The following is a 26488-nucleotide window of genomic DNA, read 5'->3' on the forward strand; positions in this document are numbered from 1 at the left end:
TATGCTGCATTTGAAATGTCCTTTTGTGTTGCAGTTAGTATAGTTGCTTATTCTCTGGTAATATCACTTCATCAATTACAGTAAAAATGAAGTATTTATTTTAATTCTATTTAAATATGTAAGAATAAGCTATTCTTTTTCTTCTGGTTCTAGATAGTCCTAAAGAAAATATTTGAAATTTTATTTTTGAGATTTTTGAATGTGTCACTGCCTCATTGAATGTATATCTTTATCTCCTATCAAAACACATAGTTCTTAAAGTTGCATGCTTTTTCTGTATTTTACAGTTTGGAAAGCCTTGCAACTCATGTCTTGACACAAATCTCTTCAATTACTTTACAGTTGCATTCTGGGCTTTCCTTACTGTAATGTGCAACATTTGTACTATCTCCGCATATAGAATAAGGGCCTTTAATCAGTCCTTTCCCTTCAGCCTTAGTTCTGAGACTGTTCTTTTACCTAAGTAAAGCTTTTATTGTATTTCTACCATTTATAAACTGCTGAAATTAGGTATGTGACATCAAAACATCCTAGACTCTGTAGTATTTGAAGGAGAAGAGGGACTGGAAAGCAATTGGATTATAATAGCCTTAATCCGGTCAGTTTTCTGGAGTTGATTGTACATGTTAAAGCAATAAGAACAGTTTAAGCATAATACCTGGAAAGGTTGTATTCGTATCAGCTGTTTGGTTTCCCTTACGTAGTCAGAAAGGTCATAACCCATAGACATCTTAATGAAGCTAAAAGTGCTGAGCCAAAACGCCTGCAGTAGTCACTGCTGGTTCCGATCTTGTCCTGACTCCTGACATAGACTTCATCTGCCTGTGGCGGTTTTACTGGCTTTAGTGGAACTGTGAGGGAGAAGAAGAATCTGTGTCAGCATATCCTGGTAGAGATCGAGACATCTGTGCAATACATGGAGTAATAAAAAGTAACCTCTTAGACTTTTCAAGTAGTGTTATGCAGCAAATTAAACTATAAACTGATTTACCTGTAACGGTATAAATACAGAGACTGCATGATATTTGTTATTACCTCTTATTTTTGGAACCCTCTAGGAAATAGGTAGGCAGGGGGAGGATGCTAATGAGGAAAACCCTAAAAACTCCCTTTCATGTCGATGGGACATGTCAGACAACACACTAGTTGGTAATCCATTTTTCATAGCTGTAAACAGAACAATCTAAACCAATGTACACTAATATGAGCAAACAACCCCCAACCTTGAGCTCAGTCTTACTGTTAAGAATCAAAGATTAAAAATGGTAACTTCTAGTCTGAAGTAGAACTAAGCTTTTTCTGTCAAAAGGGCAGCTCCCTTTAATATGTAAATTTAGTTTGTTCAGCACCTTTAATGTTATTTCTATGTAAAATGTATGTTTTCACATATTTAAAATGCCTATGTTTTTTGAAGATCTCCATATTAAGTGCATTTAATATCAGTAATTTAAAGAAGAGCAGTCCTGGCCCAATGGATGTATACATTTTTGAGAGAATACCAAAATTATATAATATGAAAAACTATGTAAAGTTTTCTACATGAAAAATCCTATGTATGATACTGTTCTAATATTCCGTGCTTTAATCAAGTGGTAAATCAATAAAGTTTTAAGAAGTGTTGCTTGTTTTTTCACGTGGTTTGTTAGAAGGCTTGTGCCCCTAGAGCCTGCTGTGTTCACTGTGAGCACAGGGCCCTGGAGGTAACCAGGGGCTTTCACTTTTAGGGGGTTTGGTTTTTTAACACACTGCTCCGTGCTGTCCTACCTCCTTCTGCCGGCTCTCGGCCTCACAGCCGCTGTTCCCTTATTTTAAAGAATAAGAGGGGTTCGGCCGCCCCCGCTTTCCTCTTTGCCAGACCCCGCGGCCCCCGCCCCGGCCCTCACCGCCGTTCCCCCCGCCGCCCGCCCGAGCCACCGGCTGCCGAGCCCCCTCCGGGCCGGGCTCCCGCGGCGCCCCGGGGCCTTGTGGGAAGAGCCTGGCCATTGGTCGGCCGCCCCCTGCTGGGAGCGCGGTAAGGATTGGCTGACAGCGCAGCGCGTCGGGGAAGGAGAGGCCGCTGATTGGCCCAGCGGCCGAACGGTGTCACCGCCCTGCGTGATGCGGTCACGGTGCCGCCGCCGCCGCGCCCTCTCACCGCGGTTTGAATGTGAAGCGCAGCCGGAGCTCTCGGAGCCGCTGCTGCTGCCGCCACCGCCGGGAGGAGTCGCCAGGTGAGGCTGGGCCGCGCCGCCCGCCGATACTGGCGGTGGGGCGGCCCCGCGGCCCGCATGGCCCGCAGCCGGCCGCTGCTCCGCTCCGCGCTGGGCTGGAGCGCTGGGCCCGCGGCGCAGTGAGAGGCGCAACTCACCATGCTGGGGCTCTTCGGCCCGCCTCCCTCAGCTTGCGATTGGTCCGCGGCCTCTGGGGCTGAGCAATGGCCGCTCTTCATTGGCTTTCGCTGCTGCCGGTCTGGAGGTGGCGGGGAGGGGGAGGGGAGCAAGTTGGTCTGAGGGCGGTCGGTGCTGTGCGGGGTTCCCCCGCCGCAGCCTCCAGCCCGCGCTGCTCTCGGCCCGGCCCGGCCCGGCCCGGCGGGGGTGGGCAGCGCTGCCCCGGGGCCCGCCTTGCGGGGGCCGCAGCCGTAGCCGGGCCGCCGCCGCATGAGGCACCGTGAGGGCCGTGGCGGGGGAGGCGCAGTCTGGCGGCGGGCGGGACGGAGCGGCCCCGTCCCTCGGAGAAACCGCCCGGCGCCTTCAGGCCGGGGAGGGGGCCGGGTGAGCGCCGGGGTGCGCTGGGCTGAGGCGGCGGGAAGGGCTGGGCCGCCCCAGCCGGGTAGCGAGAGCGGAGGCGGCCCCGCTGCGACCCGGCCTGGCCGGGGGCTGCGCTCCCCTCCCGGCCGAAGCGCTCCCGGGCGGCCGCCCCGCCTCACGGGTGGCCTCGCCTTTTGGGCTGCGGGGAAGCGGGGCGGGCGGGCGGGGGGGTGCAGCGGGCCTTCAGTCCTGCTCCCGTGGCCGGTTGGTGCCTGCCTCCGGGCCTCCGCGGTTTGGTGAGGTGGAAAGTGAGTGTAAAGATCCTCGGTTTGGTGCAAAGATCATCTTTCCTGTAAAATCCGGACCATGACCGTCCTTAGGCGTGTAGATGGTGTTTGGTGAGTGCAGGAACAGAGTTACCTGAAGTTCTTCACAGGGTAAGGCTTGGAGGACAGCCACTGCTTGGTTTTTGATTTCTTCCATGAGCGGTCTATCATTGATTTAAGTTGAGCACATTTTATGGGTTTTCTTCTGGAGAAGTGGTCTGAAAATATTCGTGTTTTCTGTGGCCTTTTCAGAAGGTATATGTCACAGCATAGCAAAAAGAATTATATTGTTCTAGCAGTTGTTTGTAGTGGAAAACAAAACAATAATAGCTAGAGGAAGAGAAGGAAATAAGAGTAAGCAGGCAGCAGGTGAAAATATTTATCCTTTTGTATGAGGGGCTGGGTAGGGCATTCACATCTTCGTGTTTGCCCTTCAAAGTAAACTCACAGTCGGCTTTAGATCTGTGTTTTTTATGTGAGCCCCTATATTACCTATCTGTGGGACGTATTGGTAAAAGGCCTTTCAGTTTGTTTCCCATTTGAGTCAAGTTTAGCCTTCATAAAGGATGGGTTTGCACCTTGGCCTTACAAACTTCCCTGGAGCAGATAACTTATATTCTTTTAGTTATGAAAGATTTAAGTATTAGTTTCAACATCATAGTAATGATGTATGAGGCCATTTTGTAGAAGAGATGAGCCAGCTATTATTAGTGTTGTTTGCCTGTGCTGTACTTCATTGGGATTTTGTTGGTTGATGTGAATTGGTGAACAAGACTACAGACAAGTAAAACCCCAAAGGGAAGGAGAGTGAAACATAGGAGGCAGGACTCTTTAGGTGGATTTTTACTTTTTGGAAAATGTATTGGGATCTCAATTATTCATTAACATTAATTGAATTCAAGAGGACACTATTGCTCTTTTAATGATACAGAAGCCATAGTTAAAGTAAAAATGATGTCATTAGAGCTCACTGCCTTTGCAACTGCCTTAAGCACTTCGCAGTGCTTGAATAGAAACTGTATTTATTGCACTGATAATCAGCATAAAACAAATTTGAAGTGGGACAGACAAATTTTGGTCTATCTTACTAATTAGAAACTTCAGAGAAAAAAAAATGGAAGTCTTTGCTTCCTCATTACTTCTGTGGTGAGTGAACTGTGCTGCTTATGGTAAGAAAGGCGGACAGAATTGATGGTGATGTCCTGAGCCAACAACATGTCTGTTAAAGCATGTTTTGTTGCTGTTTTAGTGTTACTGTAATTTTAATTATTCCAATTAAAGCTGTGAAGTTAATGTATCACTGTGGCAAGTATGAGAATGTGTGTGGGAGGATTACTAGAGAGGAATAATTTAGACATTGTACAGAGTTATTCTATAATAAGTATTGAAGTTTAAATTAACTCCCACCCTAATCTAAGTTAATTTTACAGGATGGACAAACCCTCTGGCTTTGCACAGCCTTTTGTTTCTTTATTAAAAAATAATTTTCAGTTGACTTTTCTTTTATAACAAGTATTTATTTTTAAACGAGCCTTGACTCTCCAGTATACTTTGAATTGTTCTATTTACAATTATGTAGGACAGGACTGTTCAGCTTCTTCAACCAGGAACAGGTTTCTGGGGCTGACAGAAGCTCTCAAAAGCAAAACCAAGTCCTGTTGTCCTGAAAGGGGAAGAGATGCTCTTTCATGTGTACCTGGTTCATGGTTTTCTGGCTGTGTGATCCTGTTCTGAGAGTTTGATTTCAAGAAACTGAGCAATAACAGTTACATATTGTTGAAGAAATTGAATGTTTTCTGGTTTGTGTTTGGTACGCACTAGCTGTTGTTTTGTTGGATGAGACATATAAGACAGGCCCATGCTTTATGAGATATAATTGAAAAGAGCTGAGTGTGTCTTCCGTGGGATCTAGTTTTGCATAAGTGTAGCTTATAGGATAGATTTTCTGATCTGTATTTGTAACAAAACTGCCCGTGGGTTTTAGGTTCTGCCAAAATGGAGCTGAGTGATGCCAATTTGCAGACTTTAACTGAGTATCTAAAGAAAACACTAGATCCAGATCCTGCTATAAGACGTCCTGGTAAGTGACCAAAAAAGTTTAGTTTGATTTTAGCTCTTCTATCTGTGGATAGCAAACTTCAGTGGATGTTTATGAAATAACCTCTTTGCAAAAGTTTTCAATATCCTTTAAAACAAAAACAAACAAAAAAAAAAAACAAAAACAAAACCTGATGCAGGAGGGATATAAAGAGAAATTTATTTTGTTTGCTTTTTACAATTTTATTTTCCTGTATTTTGATACTGGGTTTTTTGTACTCTTGTTATTTGAAACAGTGCTGCCACTCACAATGAACAAGAATTTACTTCTGTCAGGTTATGGCTTTTTAAAAGAGCAAGGAGGCAGTATTTCCACATCCTGCTTTGAATTCAGAGCTTTTGTTATTAGCAGAAGTGTTAAAGAGCTTAGTAGTAAAGAAGCTATAGTACTTCTGTCAGACTTGTTCTGTCTTGTGAAGTCTGGGGAAGTGCTTGTGTGCTGACGATTTTAAGTAGACACTTGAGGAATCATAGGACTCCCGTTAGAAATATCAGGTCAGCTTTTACTAACCTTAGTGTATTTTCTTACAGCGGAAAAGTTTCTTGAGTCAGTTGAAGGAAGCCAGAATTATCCATTGTTACTCTTAACGCTGCTGGAGAAATCACAGGAAAATGTCATCAAAGTTTGTGCATCTGTAACGTTCAAGAATTATATTAAAAGGAACTGGAGAATTGTAGGTATCCTAGTGAGTCGTGTGCTAAGATTTAATAATCCTTTTAAGGTATTCTACAGTAACCTTGAAGAATGTATATATGTCTGTACTCTGTGAAAGAAAGATCATTCAGAGAACAAACACAAGGTGTAATTTACTGATGAGGGACTAAAACCTGGACCATTGGAGTCCATTGAATTAGAAAGAACTAGAGTTGAGTGATAAAATGGTGAACAAATAGTTTTCTCTAATATTATATGCGTATTTTGTAGAAGCAAAATATTTAAAGCTCATTTAACTAACAGTGATATTATTTAAACTAAAATTGTTGTGATGTGTATACACGTGAGCTGGCCGTTTGGCTTGTATCTGTAGCGTTACAAACATTTCCAGCCAGTGCTGTGGCTGAAAGCGATGATACTAGCTTCTCTTTCATGTAAATGCTTCTGGGGCACAGAATAGCACGGACTGTTTTGGTGGCCTTGCTGGTTTAACAGTTGCAAATGTTAATAGACATCAAATAGAAATATTGCCATTTAATCCCATTTTATCCTTTCTTTTGAAGAGGCCAGAAACACTTTTGATTCAGAGCTTTCAGCATTCATGAAATTGAATTTATGGTAGAAAGTATTACTTTGGAGAGCTTAATTCCAACAGTGATGAGAGGTTTTAATTGATACTGTTTATGCTTTGTCTCACTGAAAGTACTGTTTGTATCTGGAAAATATCAAATGTATAATGTTGTTTTACTACAGGGAAACTGATTAGTATTTCATCATTAGGTGTTAGCTGGTACCTATTTACAAATTTGCATGTGATTTCTCCCCTCCCCCATACTAATGTTACGAAGCTGTAGCAGTCCTGGGTTTGGTTATGTTTGGCGAGATCAGCGCATTCAGTCTGGCATGAAATTTCTAGAACTTTGTTTCTATAATACTGCGTTCTCAGTCATTTCTCCCAAATTGCATCTTTATCTGTAGTGTAAGTAGAAATAATGTTCTGTTATGGAAAAATTTGTAAGTTGCTTCCTTTTTATGCATTGCTGAAGTAATCCAGGATGAGGTTTTATTTCGGAGTAGGTGGAGATGCTATGCAGTAAGTGCATCCAGAGGACTGTTATGATTGCTCTGTGGCTTCAGGCATGTTGTTTTGTCCAAAATTGAGGCTTTCATTTCAAGAGCAGCTGTATGAAGATAAAATACAGCCCTAAGGCCAGCTTACCTAGATCACGTGGTTTAATATAGCAACCTTGGACTTGACTGATACAAAGCTCAGTGAAAGTAAGAGTTTTGCCTACTCAAGGATTTTGATTTGGTAGAGCCTAGGGAGCCAGATCTACAGGACACTTCTGGAAATGAGGGAAGAGTTTGCTTTTCTTAATTTATTTTTCAAGTATGTACAGAATACTCATCTATGTGCTGCCTCTCATGTCTTGTAAAAAGGTCTAATTTCTTTGAAAAAATCTCGTTAAAACTCCGTAATAGGATTTCCTGTTGGTGATCTCTCCACCACCTTTGTCCTCATCTAAATGCATAGCAGTGACTCCTGCCTGCCTCCTTGGAGTCTGCCAAGTACAGTTATTGCTGCCTTTCACATCACATAGACTTGGAAAGCTTGAGTTTTAAAGTATTTTCTTTTTGTGTTTTTAATGTGTACATAATAGTTCTGTGCATTCTTTTAAGTTTATGGGAGGATGGTGAAAGGGAGGTGAGAAGGAGGGTAGTAGTGCCATCTGCTTTAAGGCATCATAAGGTTGTTGAGTTACTCTCTGGAGGCACTTACCTCTTGTAATCGCTGGATAATTTCTAGGTTTCTGAACTTGGTGCTGTCATTGCAGATAATGTGACTGTCACTGCTGTCACTGGTTGGTGACAAGCTTCCTTCTTAATATTCTATTTCTGTAGTAGAGGCTTTGTAATTTACTACCACTTGACACTGTTGACTGGCTGGACTATGAACTTACTGATATTTCAAACTGATTGAATAACCCTTAAAGTCAATGTTACTGTTTTGATTGTGTAACCTGCATCTTCATGTACGGTTTCTAGAAGGTATGGGTTAAGGCAGCTTGCAGAAAATAAATCTTTGAGGTTGGCAGAAGTGAGGACAGAGATGTGGTTTGGTGTGGTGGAAGAGGAGGCTGTTGGTTAGACTTACATGTGTTGTTGGTATATGCCCCCACCCCTACTACTGCTGAATTGCTGATCTGAAAAGTCACTGTTAGAGAAGGAGAAAACTATTTCAAGGCTTTACAGAAAGGTGTAATTTCTTTCAGCTTTTTTCAGGTACTACTGTTACAGGTTCATTGGAGGCAATATCTTTAACAGATCTTAGTTTCGTTAACAATGTAGGGTTTACATAAATCAGTATAAGCAATTGTTTTTTGAAATGCTGGTATTTGCTTGTTGCCTAGAGTATACTGATATGCCAATGACTTAATTATTGTTCTAATTTTAGGTTGAGGATGAACCGAACAAAATATGTGAATCAGACAGGATAGCCATTAAAGCCAATATAGTGCCCTTGATGCTTAGCAGCCCAGAACAAATTCAAAAGCAGGTAATATGTCAATTCCTGGTGGTGTCCATGAGACTTCAGTAATATTTTAAGTGTGTCTGGAGGCTCTGGTTATTGGCAGAGCTCAGTTCCCTTGCCAATGAGGTCATCTCAATCCAAATAACTTGGAGTATAATAGCTGCTTCTGCCTACTGTTTTTTTTAAGGCAATTACTGTATAATGTTATAGCTAAGTTTTAGCATTAGGCAGTTAATATAGTAATTTTAGAAAGTGAGGCTGCGTGTACACATTGAATTTGAAATGAAATTTATCTATTTGTGGTGAAAAGTAATAGTTATTTTAGTTAAATAGCTACTTAAAATCAATGAATTTTAAATCTGACAAGAATAACGAGCGTTTTCTCAGATGTTTGCAATATTTGTCATGACTGCTCTATTTTTTGTAACAAGGAGCCTGCTATTATATCATGTAATGGTTATGTTTTCTTTCCAGTTAAGTGATGCTATTAGTATTATTGGTCGGGAAGACTTTCCTCAGAAATGGCCAGACTTACTGACAGAAATGGTGAATCGCTTTCAAAGTGGAGATTTCCATGTCATTAATGGGGTTCTTCGCACTGCGCACTCTTTATTTAAAAGGTATTGGAAGCAAGGGCGTTAGTATATGTAAATTTCGGGTCAACTCTAAATTTTTACTGTTAGACTTAATTTGAAGACTTACAAAGTCAACACTTGAGGCTTCTACTGAATGCGTATGGACTTTTTAATAAGAATTGAAGTGGTTGTCAGATTGTACACCTTGCATGATATTGAACTATCTGATTTAGTTCTTGTTTACTTGACAGTATTTGTTTCAAGATTCAGCTCAAAAAAAAAATTGTATGCAAGCTAATTTTATAATAAATGTGAAGACTATAGGCTGTTTTTCATATATTTGTTTCACTTGTCAGGTACCGTCATGAATTTAAGTCAAATGAATTATGGACAGAGATCAAACTTGTCCTTGATGCCTTTGCTTTGCCCTTAACAAATCTCTTTAAGGTATTTCTTTTTGAGTTATTTCTAAACCAAGTCTAGCATTCTGAATTGCTTATAGTGAATGCCTGCAAAATGAAAATTTAAGAATAATTGCTTTGAAGCTGTTAATGAGGTTCAAACTAAAGTAATGAAGTGAGGCCTGACGGGATCAATAAGGGGAGGAAAAGAAACTGTATTTTCTGGTTTAAAAAAAAAGTTACATGACACTCTCAAGACCTCTTGTCAGTGTGGTTTTGTGTATGTGTGTTACTTGACTGAACCTTCTGTCTTTTTCTAGGCAACTATTGAACTCTGCAGCACACATGCAAATGATGCTAGTGCTTTGAAGGTTCTATTTTCTTCTCTCATACTAATTGCGAAGCTGTTCTACAGTTTAAATTTTCAGGTGAATCTCTTTTATCTAATAATTTTGCTTTGATCTCATGAAGCTATTCTGCTCTTATAGGATCCATTTGAGGCAGCCTTTAAAGCCATGCTTTATTGCTAAAATAAAAGTTGACAGTCTGTATCAATGCTGGAGTAAAGGCAAAGTAAGGATGAGGTTAGTTAACATGTTAGCTTGGCCCTTTCTAAACAAAAGTTCGAGAGTCTAAGCAATTGTCATATCAAGGAGGTAGCTCTCCGAGTATGAGCTGTGAAAGACTGTATTCCAAAGCCTCTGCCTGGAGAGTTTTAATTTGGGAGGAGGAGGGGGCAGTGTTATGTTTTGAAGGTTGTTTCCCAGTCTCCTTTTTCCCTCAGTAGATTATAAGGTGGATACCTAACTGCTTACAATGTAGGTGTGTTATATCTAAGCAGTGTGATCAGAAATTAAAATGTAGATTTATACTTTGCCTTCACAGGATCTTCCCGAGTTTTTTGAAGATAATATGGAAACATGGATGACAAATTTTCATAGTCTTTTAACTTTAGATAATAAACTTTTGCAGACTGATGTAAGTACTGCATAAACCTCCTGGTTTGCCTCTGTAGTGGAGAGGGTTGACTGAGAACTTAGGTCTAACTCTGAACAATGCAGTGTTTTCTTTGTTGGGTAAACGAAGGAAGAGAATGACTGTAAGGAAATGAGGTTTAAGAGAAGTTGTCCCATTGTCTAAGAAATTTGAGGTCCAATTCTTGAAGTTATATCTCAGTTACAGGCATACCCCACTGTGCACAGAAATCAAATTACAGGTACTCATCAATGAGTAGATTCTTTCAAGGACATCTGCTGAAGTAACTGATCATTAGAGAGTCACAGTGCTCATGTTTTCTGTACCTTTCATCTGGTTCATGCATTAGGTTTTAGAAAACATGATGTATCTTAAAGAACTTGAAACAGTTGAACATAGAAGGCATGACATCCTGAAGTACTTTAACATTTGGTCTCTTTATGTAACTATAAGAATTAGTAGTTTCACAGGTGAAATATGATACTATGTCATCAAAGCTCAAATTAATTTTGTGAATGCTGTCTGCATTTTAGATGGTGTCTTCCAGATACAGTACAATAGCTTACCACATGATGGAGCCAAAGCAACTCTGAATTTCTTTACAATACATAGGGACGCACATTAAGTGTATCCTGTCCTGTAGTTCCGAGGTTGTTTTAGGCTAACACTGCTGCTAAAAGCTTTGCTGCTCTTTTCTTGCCTCTCTGGGCTATTGCCCAGTGCAGACATTCATGCAGCTGTGTGCTGAACTGAGTCAGGAAGTGAGACGCATTAGAACTGAAAGGCAGGGATTAGGGGACAGGGGGAGGCAGAACTGGGGTGGTGTTTAGTTGTTTGGTTATTTTTAAATTCCAGCTCAGCTTCACAATTCACTTTGCTTTGTGGCTTCACAAGCATCTGTGCTGGTGTGGGGAAGGGGGCAGAACTGCTTTTACAACTATTCCAATTTAAATTATCAAGATGCAATGTCCTCTAAGATTATCTTTTCCCTGTTACACTTGTAAATTAATTGCATGTCAAACTTTATCAGGTCTAAATGATTTAAAGCGCATAGTACTTTCATTGGAAATGAAGTGCAGTTCCAGTACAAATCAGCAAAATACAGTAGTTCTGGGGAAGGGAGAGGGATTTTTTTTTTTTTTTTACCTATTTAGAACATGGTAAAATAGTAGTGTATATATTTCCTTCAAATATGTTGGTACTTTTAATATTTAAGTAGTGTTGGAGTTTGGATGTTTAAGTCCTTAGTTTTGTTTTATGTGAGGATGAAGAGGAAGCTGGATTACTGGAGTTGTTGAAATCACAAATTTGTGATAATGCTGCTTTATATGCTCAAAAATATGATGAAGAATTCCAGCCCTACCTGCCACGTTTTGTAACAGCAATCTGGAATCTGTTAGTCACAACAGGCCAGGAAGTGAAATATGACTTGGTAAGTCGTTCTAAACTGTTCTTGTGAAGTTTAATAGTGAATTATAAATTGGTCAGTCATGCTAAAACTGTATGTGTTCTGTTTGTGGTGTTCTAGCTGGTTAGTAATGCAATCCAGTTTCTGGCCTCAGTGTGTGAGAGACCACATTACAAGCATCTGTTTGAAGACCAGAATACATTGACAAGCATCTGTGAAAAAGTTATTGTTCCCAATATGGAATTTAGAGGTAACTTTTTGACACTTAAGTTTTCAAAGACACAATAAAATCTAAGTGTAACTATAATGGTATGTTGCTTTGCAGGACTAAGAATTGAGGATTAGCTTTTGTATGCTTTCATACTAGATTCAAAACCAAGCTTCAACAGCAGATTGCTGTCCTATGGGCTTTGTAGAATTGTATTAAAATATTTTATAGTCTTTCTGTCTTATTGAGATCTCAAATTGAAAAGTATAGGAAGTCTAGGTCGTGTACTACCAATAACTTTTCATGCTTAAAGTGAGTATCGGATAATTCAAGGAATCTAAATAGCCATGGATGTCTGGCCTACTAAATTGTAATGTCTGTTTCTGCAAGTTTTGATGGGCTTATTGATCCTAGTATTTAAAATGCAGTGAAGATGTATTGCAGTGGTAAGAAGCTTCTCTCTCTTAAGTCTGTCAGTCTGGAAGCCTCTTTAAATACAATTAGTGTTGAATATGTCCTATTTTTTTTTAATCAGGAATCATGAGTATGAAAGACTAATTTGTGGGGCAGCAGCAAGCTAAACAGGCTAGTCTGCCTGGATATTTCTGATTAATTTCTATTAATGTTACAGAAAAGTACTTGGAAAAAAATAGCAAGTTGATAATAGTACACCTTTTTACCATAAAAACCAGACACCTCAGTAGTTAAACTTCTATGTATTTTGTATTTTCAGCGGCTGATGAAGAAGCATTTGAAGATAATTCTGAAGAATATATAAGAAGGGATTTGGAAGGATCTGGTAATCCACAGATTTATACTAAGAATACTTGGTCTTTAAATATAGCTCTAAGGAGCTGAAGCAATTTGCTGAAGCTTTTATAACTTATTTTTGAAATTGGGAAAGTTTTTATTTATTTATTATTTTTTTTTCTTTCAAGAGATTCTGTCCAGCTTTTGATCAAGTTTACTGTCACAATGTGCCTATTGCAGTGTCTTTTTGTTTTGAACAATGTTTTTATAGAGTTTTTTCCTTAATAGGATTGGTATGTCTTCTGCACTGCACACATTCTCATTTCAGCAAATATAGCCTGTAAGTCAATGCTGAATAGTGGCCACAGTTGTGTATTTAGTTCCTATGTGTGGAGTTTTAAATAACATGGAGAGAGACTGTGCCTGTATTTAGTAGTCTATCATGTTTAAACTGAAATTCTGACTGGTGTTGCATACAAATCTGTGATCAAGCCAGCTGGACACCAGCCAGCCCTTGTACGCTGACACTGTGTTCAAACCAATACAGTAGCCGTCCTGAAAACTCAGTGCTGTGCTAACAGAGCTACTTGATTTTCTGATTGTAGCTTTCTGGTCTTCAGCCAGGTCAGAGCACAAATGAACCAAATCTAGAGCTGGATGACAATTCTGAACATGCTGTTCTGTGCCACCAACGGTTTACTCACTGACACTTTTAGATTAATGACACTTCGTAATAGATTTAAGAAATTACTGTACACTTGCAGTGGAGGACAAAATTGGAGGAAAATTGGGGTTTTTTTTAACTTTTTTCAAGCAAATGTTTTATCACTCTCATCCAGGATTGGCTGCGTTTTAGATATTTGTGAACCTTTCATTTGTTAGGTACTTCTGCTTTTAGAGAATTGAGGCAAAGAAGTGTTTGTAACATTCTTCAGAGACTACTTTAGAAATGTGGTCTCCTGTGTTTAAATTGACTTACTTTATTTTCCTTCTATCAGGTTATTGTATCAAAGGCCGGCTGATTTTTTTTTTTTTTTTTTTTTTTTTTTTCTTCTCCTCCTTCTGGAAACAAGGACTTTTTCAGATAACTTTTACAAAAACATACTGACTCCGTGTGGTGAGCCAGCAGCTTACGCACCACGCAACAGCTTGCTTGCTCCCCATGCTGCTGCAATGGGATGGGGGAGATAATAGGAAGAGTAAAAGAAGACTCATGGATAGAGATAAAGACAGTTTAAGTGAAAGGAAGAAGAATAAAAGAGAAGGGGGAAAAAAAAAAGTCAAATCACTCACCACCTCCCACATGTAGACTGATGCCCAGCCTGTCCCTGAGCAATGGCTGCCTCCCCAAAAACCCTCTCCTCTCTGTTTTTGTTGCTGAGCATGATGTTGTATGGCATGGAATATCCCTTTGGTCAGTTTGGGTCAGCTGTCCAGGTTGCGTCCCCTCCCAGCTTCTTGTCTACCCCGACCCTACTTACTGGGAAGGCAGAGCAGGAACAAGAGAAAGCCTTGACACTGCAAGCGCTCTTCAGCAACAGCCAAAGCACTGGGGTGTTATCAACAGTTTTAGTCACCAGTACAAAACACAGCACCATATGGGCTGCTGTGAAGGAAATTAACTCCATCCCAGCCAGACCCAGTACAATCGGGTGCCTAATTGTCAAGATAGTAAAAAGCATCCCCTTGCGTGCTTAATGAAACTTTCTTTGTAGGGCAGTCAAACCGGTGAATATGCGTGCAGTATAGGGAGGTGTCCGTTCCTCTTTTTGTTGTTCAAATAGTTCTATTATGTCACTAAGTAAGAGACTTAAATGTGTTATTACACATCAGTGTGGAAGACTGCAGTAATAAATGTAAGGTATGGCTGGAACTTGAGAAGCTGTATATTATTATGTTAATTAGTATGAACAGCTGCATACTTTCTCATCCAAAGAATCTTTGGTTCTCGTGCAGATATCGACACCAGGCGCAGAGCAGCTTGTGATCTGGTGAGAGGCTTGTGCAAATTTTTTGAAGGGCCTGTGACAGGGATTTTTTCTGGATATGTTAATTCTATGCTGCAAGAATATGCAAAGAATCCATCTGTTAACTGGAAGCACAAAGATGCAGCTATTTACCTTGTTACGTCTTTGGCATCCAAAGCTCAAACACAGAAGGTACTTTTACGTTCTATTCATTTTGATCCATATGCATTTGAATATTCTGTTGTATGTGAGGACTGCAGTTCATTTTATGCTGCTTCAAAGTAGGAGTAACTGTATTCATAGTAATTCAGTGCTGATGAGATTAAAAGTTGTCCATTACATAATCCAGTCACAGTTGGTGATTTAGTGGTATCTGATCTTCGGATAGATTGGGAAAAGTGTGCCCATGTGTGAAGCAGCCATACAAAGAAACAAAATTAGCTTTGATCTAGAACCTCTGAGCTTTTAAATGTTACTGAGACAGAGTCTGTAAGCCTTGGAAGGCCAAATTTAGCTTTACAGAAGAGGATCAGATGTGTTAAGCAGACTAGAAGGAATCTAAGTGACTCTTAGTTCTTGTCATTGTATTTCCCCATGTTTCCTGTTATTTGAGTGCTTATGATTTGGACGTGGCATGTGAATGCTAATGATGGCTGGAAACGGATCTTATTAGGTGTTTGGGAGGAAGCAGCTCAGGCTGGATACATTGAAAAGCACATCTGAGCTAAACTGTATTTGGAAACAGTAACATTGTCTCAATTGTCCTGCAGAACAGATTTTACTATACTAATATTTAAAATGTTAGTACAGTTCAAATCTCAATGGCCTTATGAGACAGGTTTGAGACAAACATGATAAAACGCATTGTGCAGCATCTTTTTGCAATTTTGCTAAAGGTTCTCAGTCTTTTCCTGGAATTGTAGTTGTATACTGCTGCATAGCAATTGCTAGTAATAGCGGTGCGTAATGTGAACTGGAGTCCTCTAGCAATTAGAAAACCGCTAAGTTGTAAGTCTTTATTTTTCTGTGCTATTTAGTGGCAAATATGGGATAGCATCACTTACAACACTTGATTGATACGTATCCATGCAAAAATCCTGCTTTAAAAATTTGTTGCATTTTTCATAAGAGAAAACTAAGTAGTGATTATTTTGCTGCTCTAACTCAGAATTGGAGTTTGAGTCCTAAACTTTTCCTTTTTAAAAGGCCTTTTCCTTTTTTTATGGAAAAAAAGTATCATGTGAGTAAGATGCTGATATTTTCTGTGTAAAATTTGGGTTGGTTATTACTGTGTTACATGCTATTATTCCTCAACTCGGAGCTGGTAACTTTGAATCTCAATAGTACTACAGTTGAAACCTAGGCACTAAAAACTGAGAAAAGGAAATAGGATGGCTCTCTGCTAAAGATGCAGTTTCAACAGTCTCATCATGTGCATGCATGCTTTAGATTCCTTTTATTAAAAACACATAAAAATGAGTAAGAAAACTAGCTGAATCTCAGCATCTAAAACCAGGGTTGGTTTGTTGTTTTGTTTTTCTAGCATGGAATAACACAAGCCAATGAACTTGTTAACCTGACAGAATTCTTTGTGAATCATATTCAACCTGACTTAAAGTCTGCTAGTGGTAAGTTTGTTAATTTTGAAATGGCATTTTTGGTGATATATCTACAACCTTGACAGTGGTCATTGTTTCTTCAGGCTCAAGCAGTCATATATCAGTGTAATCTCTGAGACAGAAGACTGTTAACACCTGGCACATGGGAAATAGTTCAGATTTGTTTGGCTGGCAATGAATGAGTTTTTAGACAAAGGTAGATTACCACATCCTATCTGCAAGATCAGAGCATGTACACACATGATTGCTATCAGCTACATGCTTAAACTTGTTGAATCAAAGTAATTTGATTTCTGTATTTGAGACCTTATGGCAAACTTTTACACTATACCAAACCCTGAGAAGTTAAAATATTGAAGGCTAGATCACAGGCTATATCAGCCCATATTAATGAGATTACAGATGTCTTGATTTAAGCCACGTAATTTATTTTATGCTTCAGCAATTATCTTACGATATTCAGAACGTAGTGGGTTGTGTTGGAATATGTAATTGGAGGCTGTTAAAATCGGAGCCAGAAGGGGAAATTTAATGTGAAAGAGTTGGACTGTACACTTAATGATACTGGGGTGTGATTTGTACCTAAAACTGATATTCTGTCTAACAGTACACATTCATAAATGCAGAAACTAAGCAATGTAGAAAAACATCGAGTGTATTATTTTTGAGGGGAAAAATCATGACTTAATGTCACCTCAGTATATGTTCAGTAATCACATTTATATGAAAAGTACCAACAAAAATTCCATATTTTTGTATTGCAGTGAATGAATTCCCTGTGCTAAAAGCAGATGGTATCAAATATATCATGATTTTTAGGAACCAAGTAAGTTTTTCTTTTACTCTTATGGTAAAAACATATTGTAGTTTGTTACTTTATACTTGCCAAGCCTAATTTATCTTACTTGGCAATATGTTAACTCAACAGGTGTTTGATAGAATGTATAACACTTCATGCTGAATTTTTAGTTTTGAAAGGAAATTATATTGTTATTCATATCCACTTAACATGTAAGCATATGGATAGCATACAGATATGAAAGCACTGAACATCTTAGTGTGCTTAGTTCTGTGACACACTCAGACTTTTTCAAGTGAATGTTCATCTAAATATACTTGATTGCTCTTATCACCGCAGTAGTTAGCGAGAGTACAGCAGCTGTCCTTTACCTTTTCTGATTTGTGAGATGCAGTAAGAAAGTATACTCAGTATTACTTCTAAATTTTAGATTACCTTTATTAATCTCCTATGAAATATCTGTGGTTTTTTAAAAAAGTTTGATATTTTTAATTGCCTGTTAAGATTAAGTAAAATAGAAAGAATATACATTAGGAATATACGCATTTACTGACAATCAAATGTAACATTGATTTGGGGGGGAAGTATACAGGTGATGACAGAAAATAGGTACCTCTCGGTTGTTAAGGTGTGATTTAACTTTCTAAAATTTCTTCCTCTGCCAAGCTTTCAGTTTGTAGCTGGCGAGCTCAGAGTGGTTATGCTCTAGTGTTGAACCATCTGTATTTTTATGTAACATGTATAATTTGTTGATATATTTTTGCAGGTACCTAAAGAACAACTGTTGATATCTATTCCTCTCTTAATCAATCATCTTCAAGCAGAAAGTATTGTGGTCCATACTTACGCAGCCCATGCTCTTGAAAGACTGTTTACCATGAGGGGAACAAATAATACTACCCTGTAAGTTTTCAGGCAGAAATAAATTCATCGCTATGTAGGTTTTGTCCATTAAGGATAAGAAATATCTGTAAGGGATCTTCTATTTCTTTGTGTTACAATATTGTTAAATGCTTGAAGTTTATTAATATTTTTCATCATTGAAGAGCTGTGTTTTACTTCACAGGATTACAGCTGCAGAAATGGCACCATTTGTAGAAGTGCTATTAACAAACCTTTTCAAAGCACTGACACTTCCTGGCTCATCTGAAAATGAATACATCATGAAAGGTAAATGCTTTGTGAGTTCTGCAATATAAGAGTAACTTTGTTAACTTGAGGTAAAGGCTTACAGTTACAGGTTACTAAAATTTTTATTCCAAACACCTAATTTATGCAAACATGCTAAAGTGGTATGCACAGCCTGCAGTTATTTCCTGGTCTGTATTAAGTCATCTTTGACCAAATTTATGGTGCCAAAGAGAAACACTAAACACAATGGTATTGTGACAAATTATTTCTCAAATGGTATTCTTTGTAGTCAGGACAGCTACCTGAGCGGTGTCAGAGGGAGAGCTGAGTTATGGCTAATAGTATGCCAAGATTTGAGACTTGCCCAAGATAAATGATGGTCTTAGCAAACTTGCTTAATCGTCTGTGCTCTGTGTGTAGAATGGGGATAATGAGGCTTTGCTTTATCCTTTGTCATGATTATAGATTGATTGCTCTTGCAGCAGGTGCTCTTTCTTACTGTGCCTAATTCCTTGGGATCCAATTTAATAGTAAAAGGTAAAGGATTTAGGGACATGATGGATGACAGAAGTGTATGTTTGTCTCTAGAAGATAATACTTTCAATTTATTTGCAGCCATCATGAGGAGTTTTTCTCTGCTACAGGAATCCATAATTCCATACATCCCTTCTGTCATCACACAGCTTACACAGAAACTGCTGGCTGTCAGTAAGGTAAAGAAACAGGCTATCTGAGCAAAATGTTCCCCTTCCACCTTTTAGAGCAGTGTCTAAAGATTTATATAAACCTTGTTGTTTGTGTTCTGTAACAATACTGTAAATTGTTCAATATTTTCTCACTAAAATAAGTAAAAAAAAAAACCCGTCCAGTTAAAGTACTGTCTTCCTTTTAGGACATACTTTCAAATTATTCTCCCTCTGCTCTTGTCTGAAATGTGGAAACAGCGTATGAAATCTTTTTGTAGTACTAGTTTGTTCTACTGTAAATGTCTGCATGTGCAGAGGCCACCATTACAATAATCTGTTTTTCTCACAACTCCTTTATTCGTGAAGCTTCTGAGGCTAATATTAAATTTAGACAGTGAAATGTGAGTTTAAATTAAATAAATTACCTTCCTACTTTTAGTGGGTAAAATTATTTTAGTTTTTTGTTCAGGCTGTACTAATATTATTGAACATTGACATTAGGGAATGCTTTAGAATACCTTCATCAGCTATCCAAAGAACTTTATGTATAGTTTAAACTTAGCTGCAGAGTATAAGAAGTATTCAATAAAGAATTGACTAGACACTGAAATGATTGAAAAATATTTTTTCCAGGTTTTGTTTTGTGATACTTTAACTGCTTGCTAGTCTATGTAGACCTTCCGAAAAACACTTGTTGTCTTTGCAATATTTATAAAAACCACCTGTTTTTTATGCTTTAAAGGTTTTTGTTTGCTTTTCTCTATGGAATTAATTTCATTAGTGTATTAATTAAAAAAATCCTAAGTATCCTTATTCCCAAATGCTAGTTTAGACTTCAGTTGAAATAAAAAAAAAACGTATTTTGCAAAATAAGTGACTTGGCTGCACGTTTGGGTTGATTTATCTGTTTATGACTTGTTTTTAGAATCCAAGCAAACCTCACTTTAACCATTACATGTTTGAATCAATATGCTTGTCAATAAGGATAACATGCAAAGCAAACCCTGATGCAGTTGGAAGCTTTGAAGAGGCTTTGTTTATGGTGTTCACTGAGATACTACAGAATGATGTGCAAGGTAAATTAAAATCAGTAAGTGCTTGTGCTCTCTCTCTACTGTAATTGGTTGCTATGATTTATCTCGTGGCACAGGAAATTCAAGTGAGAGCGCAGCATGTTCAAAGTCCTAATAAACAATTTTAGGAAGCACCTGGGTTGTTCCATAGGGTACATCAACTGTATTAACTTTTAAAACAAACTGCATTTTTAAAATATCTACCCCAAAGCCTTTTATTCTTCTTCTTATGTTATATTGCCTTGTTTCTAATGGTTTGGTTTTCACATTCTGAAACATAAACAGAGGAAATAGAAGTTGTATATATACAGTGCTTGCAAATTTTTAGAGTAATTAAATTTGGGAAGTGATATATTTCTTCAAGGTTTTATTTGTTGGAATCCTTGTAATAGTCATACAACTGTAGGTTCAGTCAATACGTACATGATTCCTTTGAGCTGACAGTAACCGTACTTGCTGAATTTGTAAATGTCGTCTTTTTTTTTTTTTTCCAGAGTTCATTCCATATGTGTTTCAAGTGATGTCACTACTTCTAGAAATGCATAAAAATGAAATCCCATCATCCTATATGGCATTGTTTCCTCATCTACTTCAGCCAGTGTTATGGGAAAGGACAGGAAACATTCCTCCTCTGGTCCGACTCCTGCAGGCTTATTTAGAGCGGGGTGCCAATACAATAGCAAGTGCTGCTGCTGACAAAATTGTAAGTTGGGTTGATTTAATCACAGTGTATGTCTCTAGACATGTTGATTTAAGATTCAAAACTATAAGGAACTATTTCCTTTAGTGAATAGCTGGATTTGTGCAGAATTTGTACTTCAAATTAATAGTGCTTACATTAGAAAGCCAAAAAAGTACTATGAATATAGCCTTTCCATTATATGGATAAGATAAATCCTAGACTGTCATGCTTTTGTTAATTCAGTGGTAAAGTTCCTGCATTTAGTTCTTGCAAGCAGGTAAGTTTCCACAATTTTTCTGTCTCATTTGCCTCATGCTGAACACTGCAGATCAGGAAAAGTCAGGTTCTGTTTAGAACAGTCTTCAGATGAGTGAGTGAGGAGAAGCCAAAATGTTGGGAAATCTGAGGATTAGTGAATTCAGCGGGACATGTATTCTGCCTACTTAGCTTCTGTTATTTCTGCTGCATTATCCGCTACAGTCACACTTGATTAGACAATGCCATTGATGAAGCAGACATGCATGTTCAAATTGGCTTTGGTGTTCATTTGATCAAGATTAAACTTAATGCTCAAGGGACCATAACTTTGTCCCAGTAGAAATCTGTCTTCCTTGTCCTTAACTGCAGAAACAGAATCCTTTTCTAGGTTATGAAAGCTTTTGCCTTGGTGTATGTCTTAGATGATAAGGGCCAACTTTCTGGTAGGTCACATATGAAGAACTGTTATCAAGAGTTTTATATTTGCTTTGCTTACAGCCTGGATTGTTAGGTGTGTTCCAGAAGCTGATTGCCTCTAAAGCTAATGACCATCAAGGATTCTATCTTCTAAACAGTATTATAGAGCATATGCCTCCGTGAGTATGAGTTGAAATTACATTCAAAACTAATTTCTGTAGACTTTACTGTATTCGTACACCTAATAGTTAATGTTTAACGACTGAAAAATGTCACGCTTATAAGTAAAATAATTTGAACAATTGTATGTGTTTTCTGTGAAGTGACTTTAGTAAAATCCTAGTATGGGCTGGTAACTATTCTTTTAAACTTCCAGTGAATCAGTTGACCAGTACAGGAAGCAGATCTTCATTCTACTATTCCAAAGACTTCAAAATTCCAAAACAACAAAATTTATTAAAAGTAAGTTCCTTGCTGTATGAAAAGCTCCAGTGCTGGTGGTGCTAACAGTTTAGAACGTGTAGCTGTACTGGATAAGTATCCTGTCGTGTCCGGTGATTATGCAGATGTAGGGTTACTGGTGACTTTGAACATCAGTGACTTGCTTCAGATAATTTGTGTAATCAGCGGTGGTGTACAGGGCAGCTGCCACAGCAGGTGGCACTTAGTTCATTAGAACTTAAGGAATGGGACTAAAATAAGGGAAAAGCCTTGTGTATTCCTCTTACTTTCTTACTCTATGTGATATCATTAATTATCTGAAAGTGTCTCCATTTAATCCTCGACTAATAACAGCAGACTTTCACAGAGCACAATAGTGATCGCACTTTCTTTATGTACATATACTTTTGTGTTATTACTGTTAAATATTCTATGAATTTGTGTCATTCTGCCTTATTATGACTTAAATTATTGATAAGGTTTTATGTTAACCTAGCAAAGCTGTGACGAAGTATTGAAATATATATTCTGCTTATTCCTGCTGTAGCATGAAGATCATTGTCATACTGATTAAATTATTTTAATGATATTATCACTACACAAATTATCCAATGTCTGTTACTTCATCCCATAAAATCCGATTAATGCCATGTGATAGGAGCTGGAATGATAGGATTGCTTATAATGGCGGGCCACAAACAAAACGTAAGTGGTGCTTTTAATGCACTGCATCTGTGCTGTGGTGCAAAGGCCGTGCAAAGGAGTTCACAACTGATCTGGAAAACGGCATTGCGTGAAGTTTTTGGCTAAAAGCATTGAAGAGTTCTTTTGGTCCTTGATCTGAAAAATTTGCAAATAGCTTTTCTAGTGCTTTATAACTGGTGTAAGGGGAAAAAGGACTGAGTCTTTTCTTAGTGGCCTTACCGACATGTTTTAGTGCGTTGTGGTACGTGAAAAGATCAGCGGTTTTTTAGACAAACGTCAAGGCAGCAAGTTAATGTACTTCACTAAAACTGGACATTTATAAAGATTCCTGCTTCTGTCCCCTTGAAAAACTTGTTAGAATGTATTTTGGTGCTGGCTCTAGAGCTGTTCTTTTTATGTTCAGTTTTAATTTGACCATTTTCTTGTTACAGGTTTCCTAGTCTTCATTAACTTGTACTGCATAAAATATGGGGCATTAGCTCTGCAGGAAATATTTGACAGCATACAGCCAAAGTTAGTATGATTTTTTTTTTTTTTTTACTATTTTATTTTTAAATTTAAGACTGCAGTGTAATTTTTATGTTTTGAAGTAGGAAATAGTTGTCTCCTTTAGCTAAAATCATGAACTGCATTTGTCACTAATTTGACTAGCCACATGTTTCTTCTAATCTGGCTGATTTATTTGTCTAGCAATTTTTATTTTTCAAATTTGTTGCCCACAGTTCCTTGTTGATAGTCCGGGATATTAATCTCCTCAGTAGATTGCGAAAAGGGAAGAGTGATGTTTTTACTCTCCCTTTGCGGAAAGCTTGAGTGCTTAAATTTCTGCCATTTACCATAGCATCTACTTGCAACAAGGCAGCGTCTGGTTCTCTCTTCTTCCTAGTGCTTCATATTGTTTCTGGTTTTCTTTTCTCACTGTAAGGCTGGTAAGACTTTCTAAACTTTTTCTTTTAATGTCACAATAGGATGTTTGGAATGGTTTTGGAGAAAATTATAATTCCCGAAATCCAGAAAGTGTCTGGACAAGTTGAAAAGAAAATCTGTGCTGTTGGCATTACAAAAATACTAACAGAATGTCCTCCTATGATGGACACTGAGTACACCAAGCTGTGGTATGTAGAACACTTCTTCAAGTTCTGTTAGTTGAGGCTATTTGATTTTTTGAAAATATGAGCTATCGTCAAAATATATTCTTCAAATAAACTGTTGTGATCTCTTCAGGCCTGCTATTGTTATGACACTGAGTTTCAGGCTTTTCATACCCATTTCTTTTCTCACCAAATAAAACTGTATTTTCAAAGCAGATGCCAGAACCGGTTTGAGGTTTTTGTGATGGAGGTAGCACTGATTGGGCTAGTTAGGACTGCATTTTACTTTACATTTGTTTAGCTTGTATTCGTTCTGAAAAGCTAGGCCCAGTTTTGACTCTTGACTGTCGTACTAGTCAGGAGACCTGAGCATGGCTACTTATAACCTGACAGAGACTGTAAGGTCTTAGCCTGACAGTAGAATTCTGGGGAAAGCTGTCTGGGAAGATTGCAAGCTAGTCTAGGAGTCGAAGATGTCAGGTGCCTGAATTTAATGACAATAACCGAATCTCTGACCTAGAACTTTTTTTTTTTAATGTGCTTAGATAAAAGGTGTAATTTGGAAAAGAATTGCTTTTTTAAGGTATGTTTCATGAGAATTTGACCTGATAAAAAATAAATATATTGTTCATGCTTTTAATATGTTATGCCTGTAAAATACATACATCCACAATTCTTCAAGTCCATCTTCGACTGGGTACTTACAATTTCAGTAGGTAACCAAGTACCTGCAAGGGCTAAATTGTAAAGGGTTCTGAGTAATTGGAACATTCTTGTACAATACACCCTGTCCTAACGTATTTTGAGCACTCCAGTTTTATCCTCCCCTCTTTACATATAGGACTCCTTTGCTGCAGGCCCTCATTGGCCTTTTTGAACTGCCTGAGGATGACACTATCCCTGATGAAGAACACTTCATTGACATAGAAGATACTCCAGGATATCAGACTGCATTCTCTCAGCTAGCCTTTGCTGGAAAAAAAGAACATGATCCTGTAGGTCAAATGGTGAACAATCCTAGAATCCATCTGGCACAGTCTCTTCACAAACTGTCTACAGCGTGCCCAGGCAGGGTAGGTGACTTTTATACATGGCATGCTAATGCTAAATTCTACAGAGAATAAATGTTTTTTTGATAATGGGTCACTTTTGCTAATGCTTGATAATCAGCTAAACGAAGTATGTCATAGCCAGAATGCTAGGTATTGCGCTCTTTTCTTCTTTAATGGAATATATATTTTGTAAGGTTTTTTTCCCTAGTAGCCTTAGAAAAGCTGTATTTTCACATGACATAATTTAGCAATAAGCTTTAAATATGCCATTTCTTAAATGAAAATTTATCCACGTGTAGGTATATAACTAACACTTCTCCCCAGTTCATTTGCATGTACTGGGGAAATTTCAGGCAACTCATGATAAATTTAAACAAGTTTACAGTTAACTACTTTAACCTATAGTGTCTTTGTTCAATATTTTGGTAAGTAAAGATTGCCTGAGAGATCTGATGTTTGCTGCATTCAAGTATCTGCTTTAATAACTGAAGGTTTTCTCTACTCCTCTTTCGTATTTAATTCAGCTAAATAATACATAAAACTGTCGGCATCGGGAATTGTAATTCCAACAACTGCTTTCAGTATGTCGTTTGACTTTATACCATATGTTGACACAGTGATTAACAGGATATAGCAGTAGTTTAATGTATACACACATTGACACTTCTGCTCTATCGTATGTTTTAAGGTCCCATCAATGCTGAGTACTAGTCTGAATGCAGAAGCGTTGCAGTATCTCCAAGGATACCTCCAAGCTGCAAGTGTGACACTGCTCTGAATTGCATATAGTTCACAAGCAAGATCAAAAGCGGTTTTGTTATACAGAAGGTTGACACTGACTTTTTTTTTATCGCAGAGCTCAGACAAAATGAAAAATGCTACTTGAAAATGTATTGCAGAATCCATCTTGTAAAAGATAAATGTGGCTTTAAGCAGCAAGTGAAGGAATTTGGTGGTTTATGTACTCATAGATAAAAGGTGGCTAACTTCCATTCCCAGTTTAATTTCAAAGGGAGTAGTCATAGTGGTTTGTTATGGGATTTATTTGAAATCTGCATCTGCAGTGTTTGGATAACATTTTGAAATGTATGGAGATCACTGGCTGTAGAAACTCACTTCGGTCACTAAAATTCCTTTTCATTTTGATGTTGTCCTTTGTATTTCTTTTGTCTTTCCTTGAACTTTATCTAAATTGTGAATAAATAAGAAGTACTTGTTTAAAATGCCTGTCACTGTGCGCTTCCTGTTTTAGAAGAATGTAGTTGGTTTTAAAAAGATAATGTTTTAAACTTAGGATAGAACATAAAATAGTGGGACTGTGAGGATATTTCTTTATCTTAAGTAATACTTTAAATACATTGTAGGATCATACAGAGCAAATCTAAAACTTTGGCAGGAGATCCAAAGCTATTATCATGCTTGATATTCATTGGCAGGTGCACCCCTTCTCTTTGAGCAAGACATGTCAGTACAGTGCAGTCAAAGCAAGTAACGTACCTGCCTAGGGCGGCTATCAGGCTCCAAGTGGATATTTAGTAATAGACTACAACTGAAGGCGTGATCTTAGAGTTAAGTTTAACTTGGATGTTCTCCTTATCTCCTCATAAATATACTGGTCGTGTTTGGTAGCCTTGAATTCTAAGTGCATCAGCTTACCTTGTTGTTATGGCTGTTTAAGTGACTAATTAAATGCCTGAGCCTTACTGTCCTCTCGGATGGCCTGGGCACCAAACTGCTAGACCACTGGCTTTTAGAGCACTGGTACTGCAGGGATATAATAAATGTAATTATAGGGACTGAATAACTCCTGAGTAAGAGTGAAGTCTCAGAGTTATGTGATATTAAGCAATGTCATACATTACAGGTTTTTTTAGTTACTTGTCCAGAGAAATTCTGCAGATGACTTGAATCAG

At 38.3% G+C, this 26488-nt stretch overlaps 1 protein-coding gene across 2 annotated transcripts; it reads left to right on the forward strand.

The window, feature by feature from the left end:
* Nucleotides 1-2113: 2113 nt before the first annotated feature.
* Nucleotides 2114-25802, forward strand: CSE1L (chromosome segregation 1 like). 2 transcript variants are annotated; one of them, XM_086760691.1, is made up of 25 exons: nucleotides 2114-2210; nucleotides 5037-5132; nucleotides 5681-5823; nucleotides 8260-8361; nucleotides 8812-8957; nucleotides 9269-9359; nucleotides 9634-9741; nucleotides 10199-10291; nucleotides 11553-11720; nucleotides 11817-11946; nucleotides 12638-12703; nucleotides 14611-14813; nucleotides 16165-16249; nucleotides 17005-17066; nucleotides 17806-17942; nucleotides 18106-18209; nucleotides 18786-18883; nucleotides 19782-19932; nucleotides 20424-20632; nucleotides 21368-21465; nucleotides 21663-21748; nucleotides 22864-22945; nucleotides 23401-23547; nucleotides 24365-24596; nucleotides 25264-25802. In XM_086760691.1, the coding sequence occupies exons 2-25, from the start codon at nucleotides 5048-5050 to the stop codon at nucleotides 25351-25353; spliced, it is 2916 nt and encodes a 971-aa protein (XP_086616817.1). In that variant the 5' UTR covers nucleotides 2114-2210; nucleotides 5037-5047; the 3' UTR covers nucleotides 25354-25802. The 2 variants fall into 2 exon arrangements, with proteins under 2 accessions (XP_086616817.1, XP_086616818.1); XM_086760692.1 differs by lacking the exon at nucleotides 2114-2210 and adding an exon at nucleotides 3030-3163.
* The last annotated feature ends 686 nt before the right edge of the window (nucleotides 25803-26488 follow it).

The sequence above is a fragment of the Chlamydotis macqueenii genome, chromosome 16 (genome assembly GCF_036417535.1).
Source record: "Chlamydotis macqueenii isolate bChlMac1 chromosome 16, bChlMac1.mat, whole genome shotgun sequence".
In the NCBI taxonomy this organism is placed as follows: domain Eukaryota; kingdom Metazoa; phylum Chordata; class Aves; order Otidiformes; family Otididae; genus Chlamydotis; species Chlamydotis macqueenii.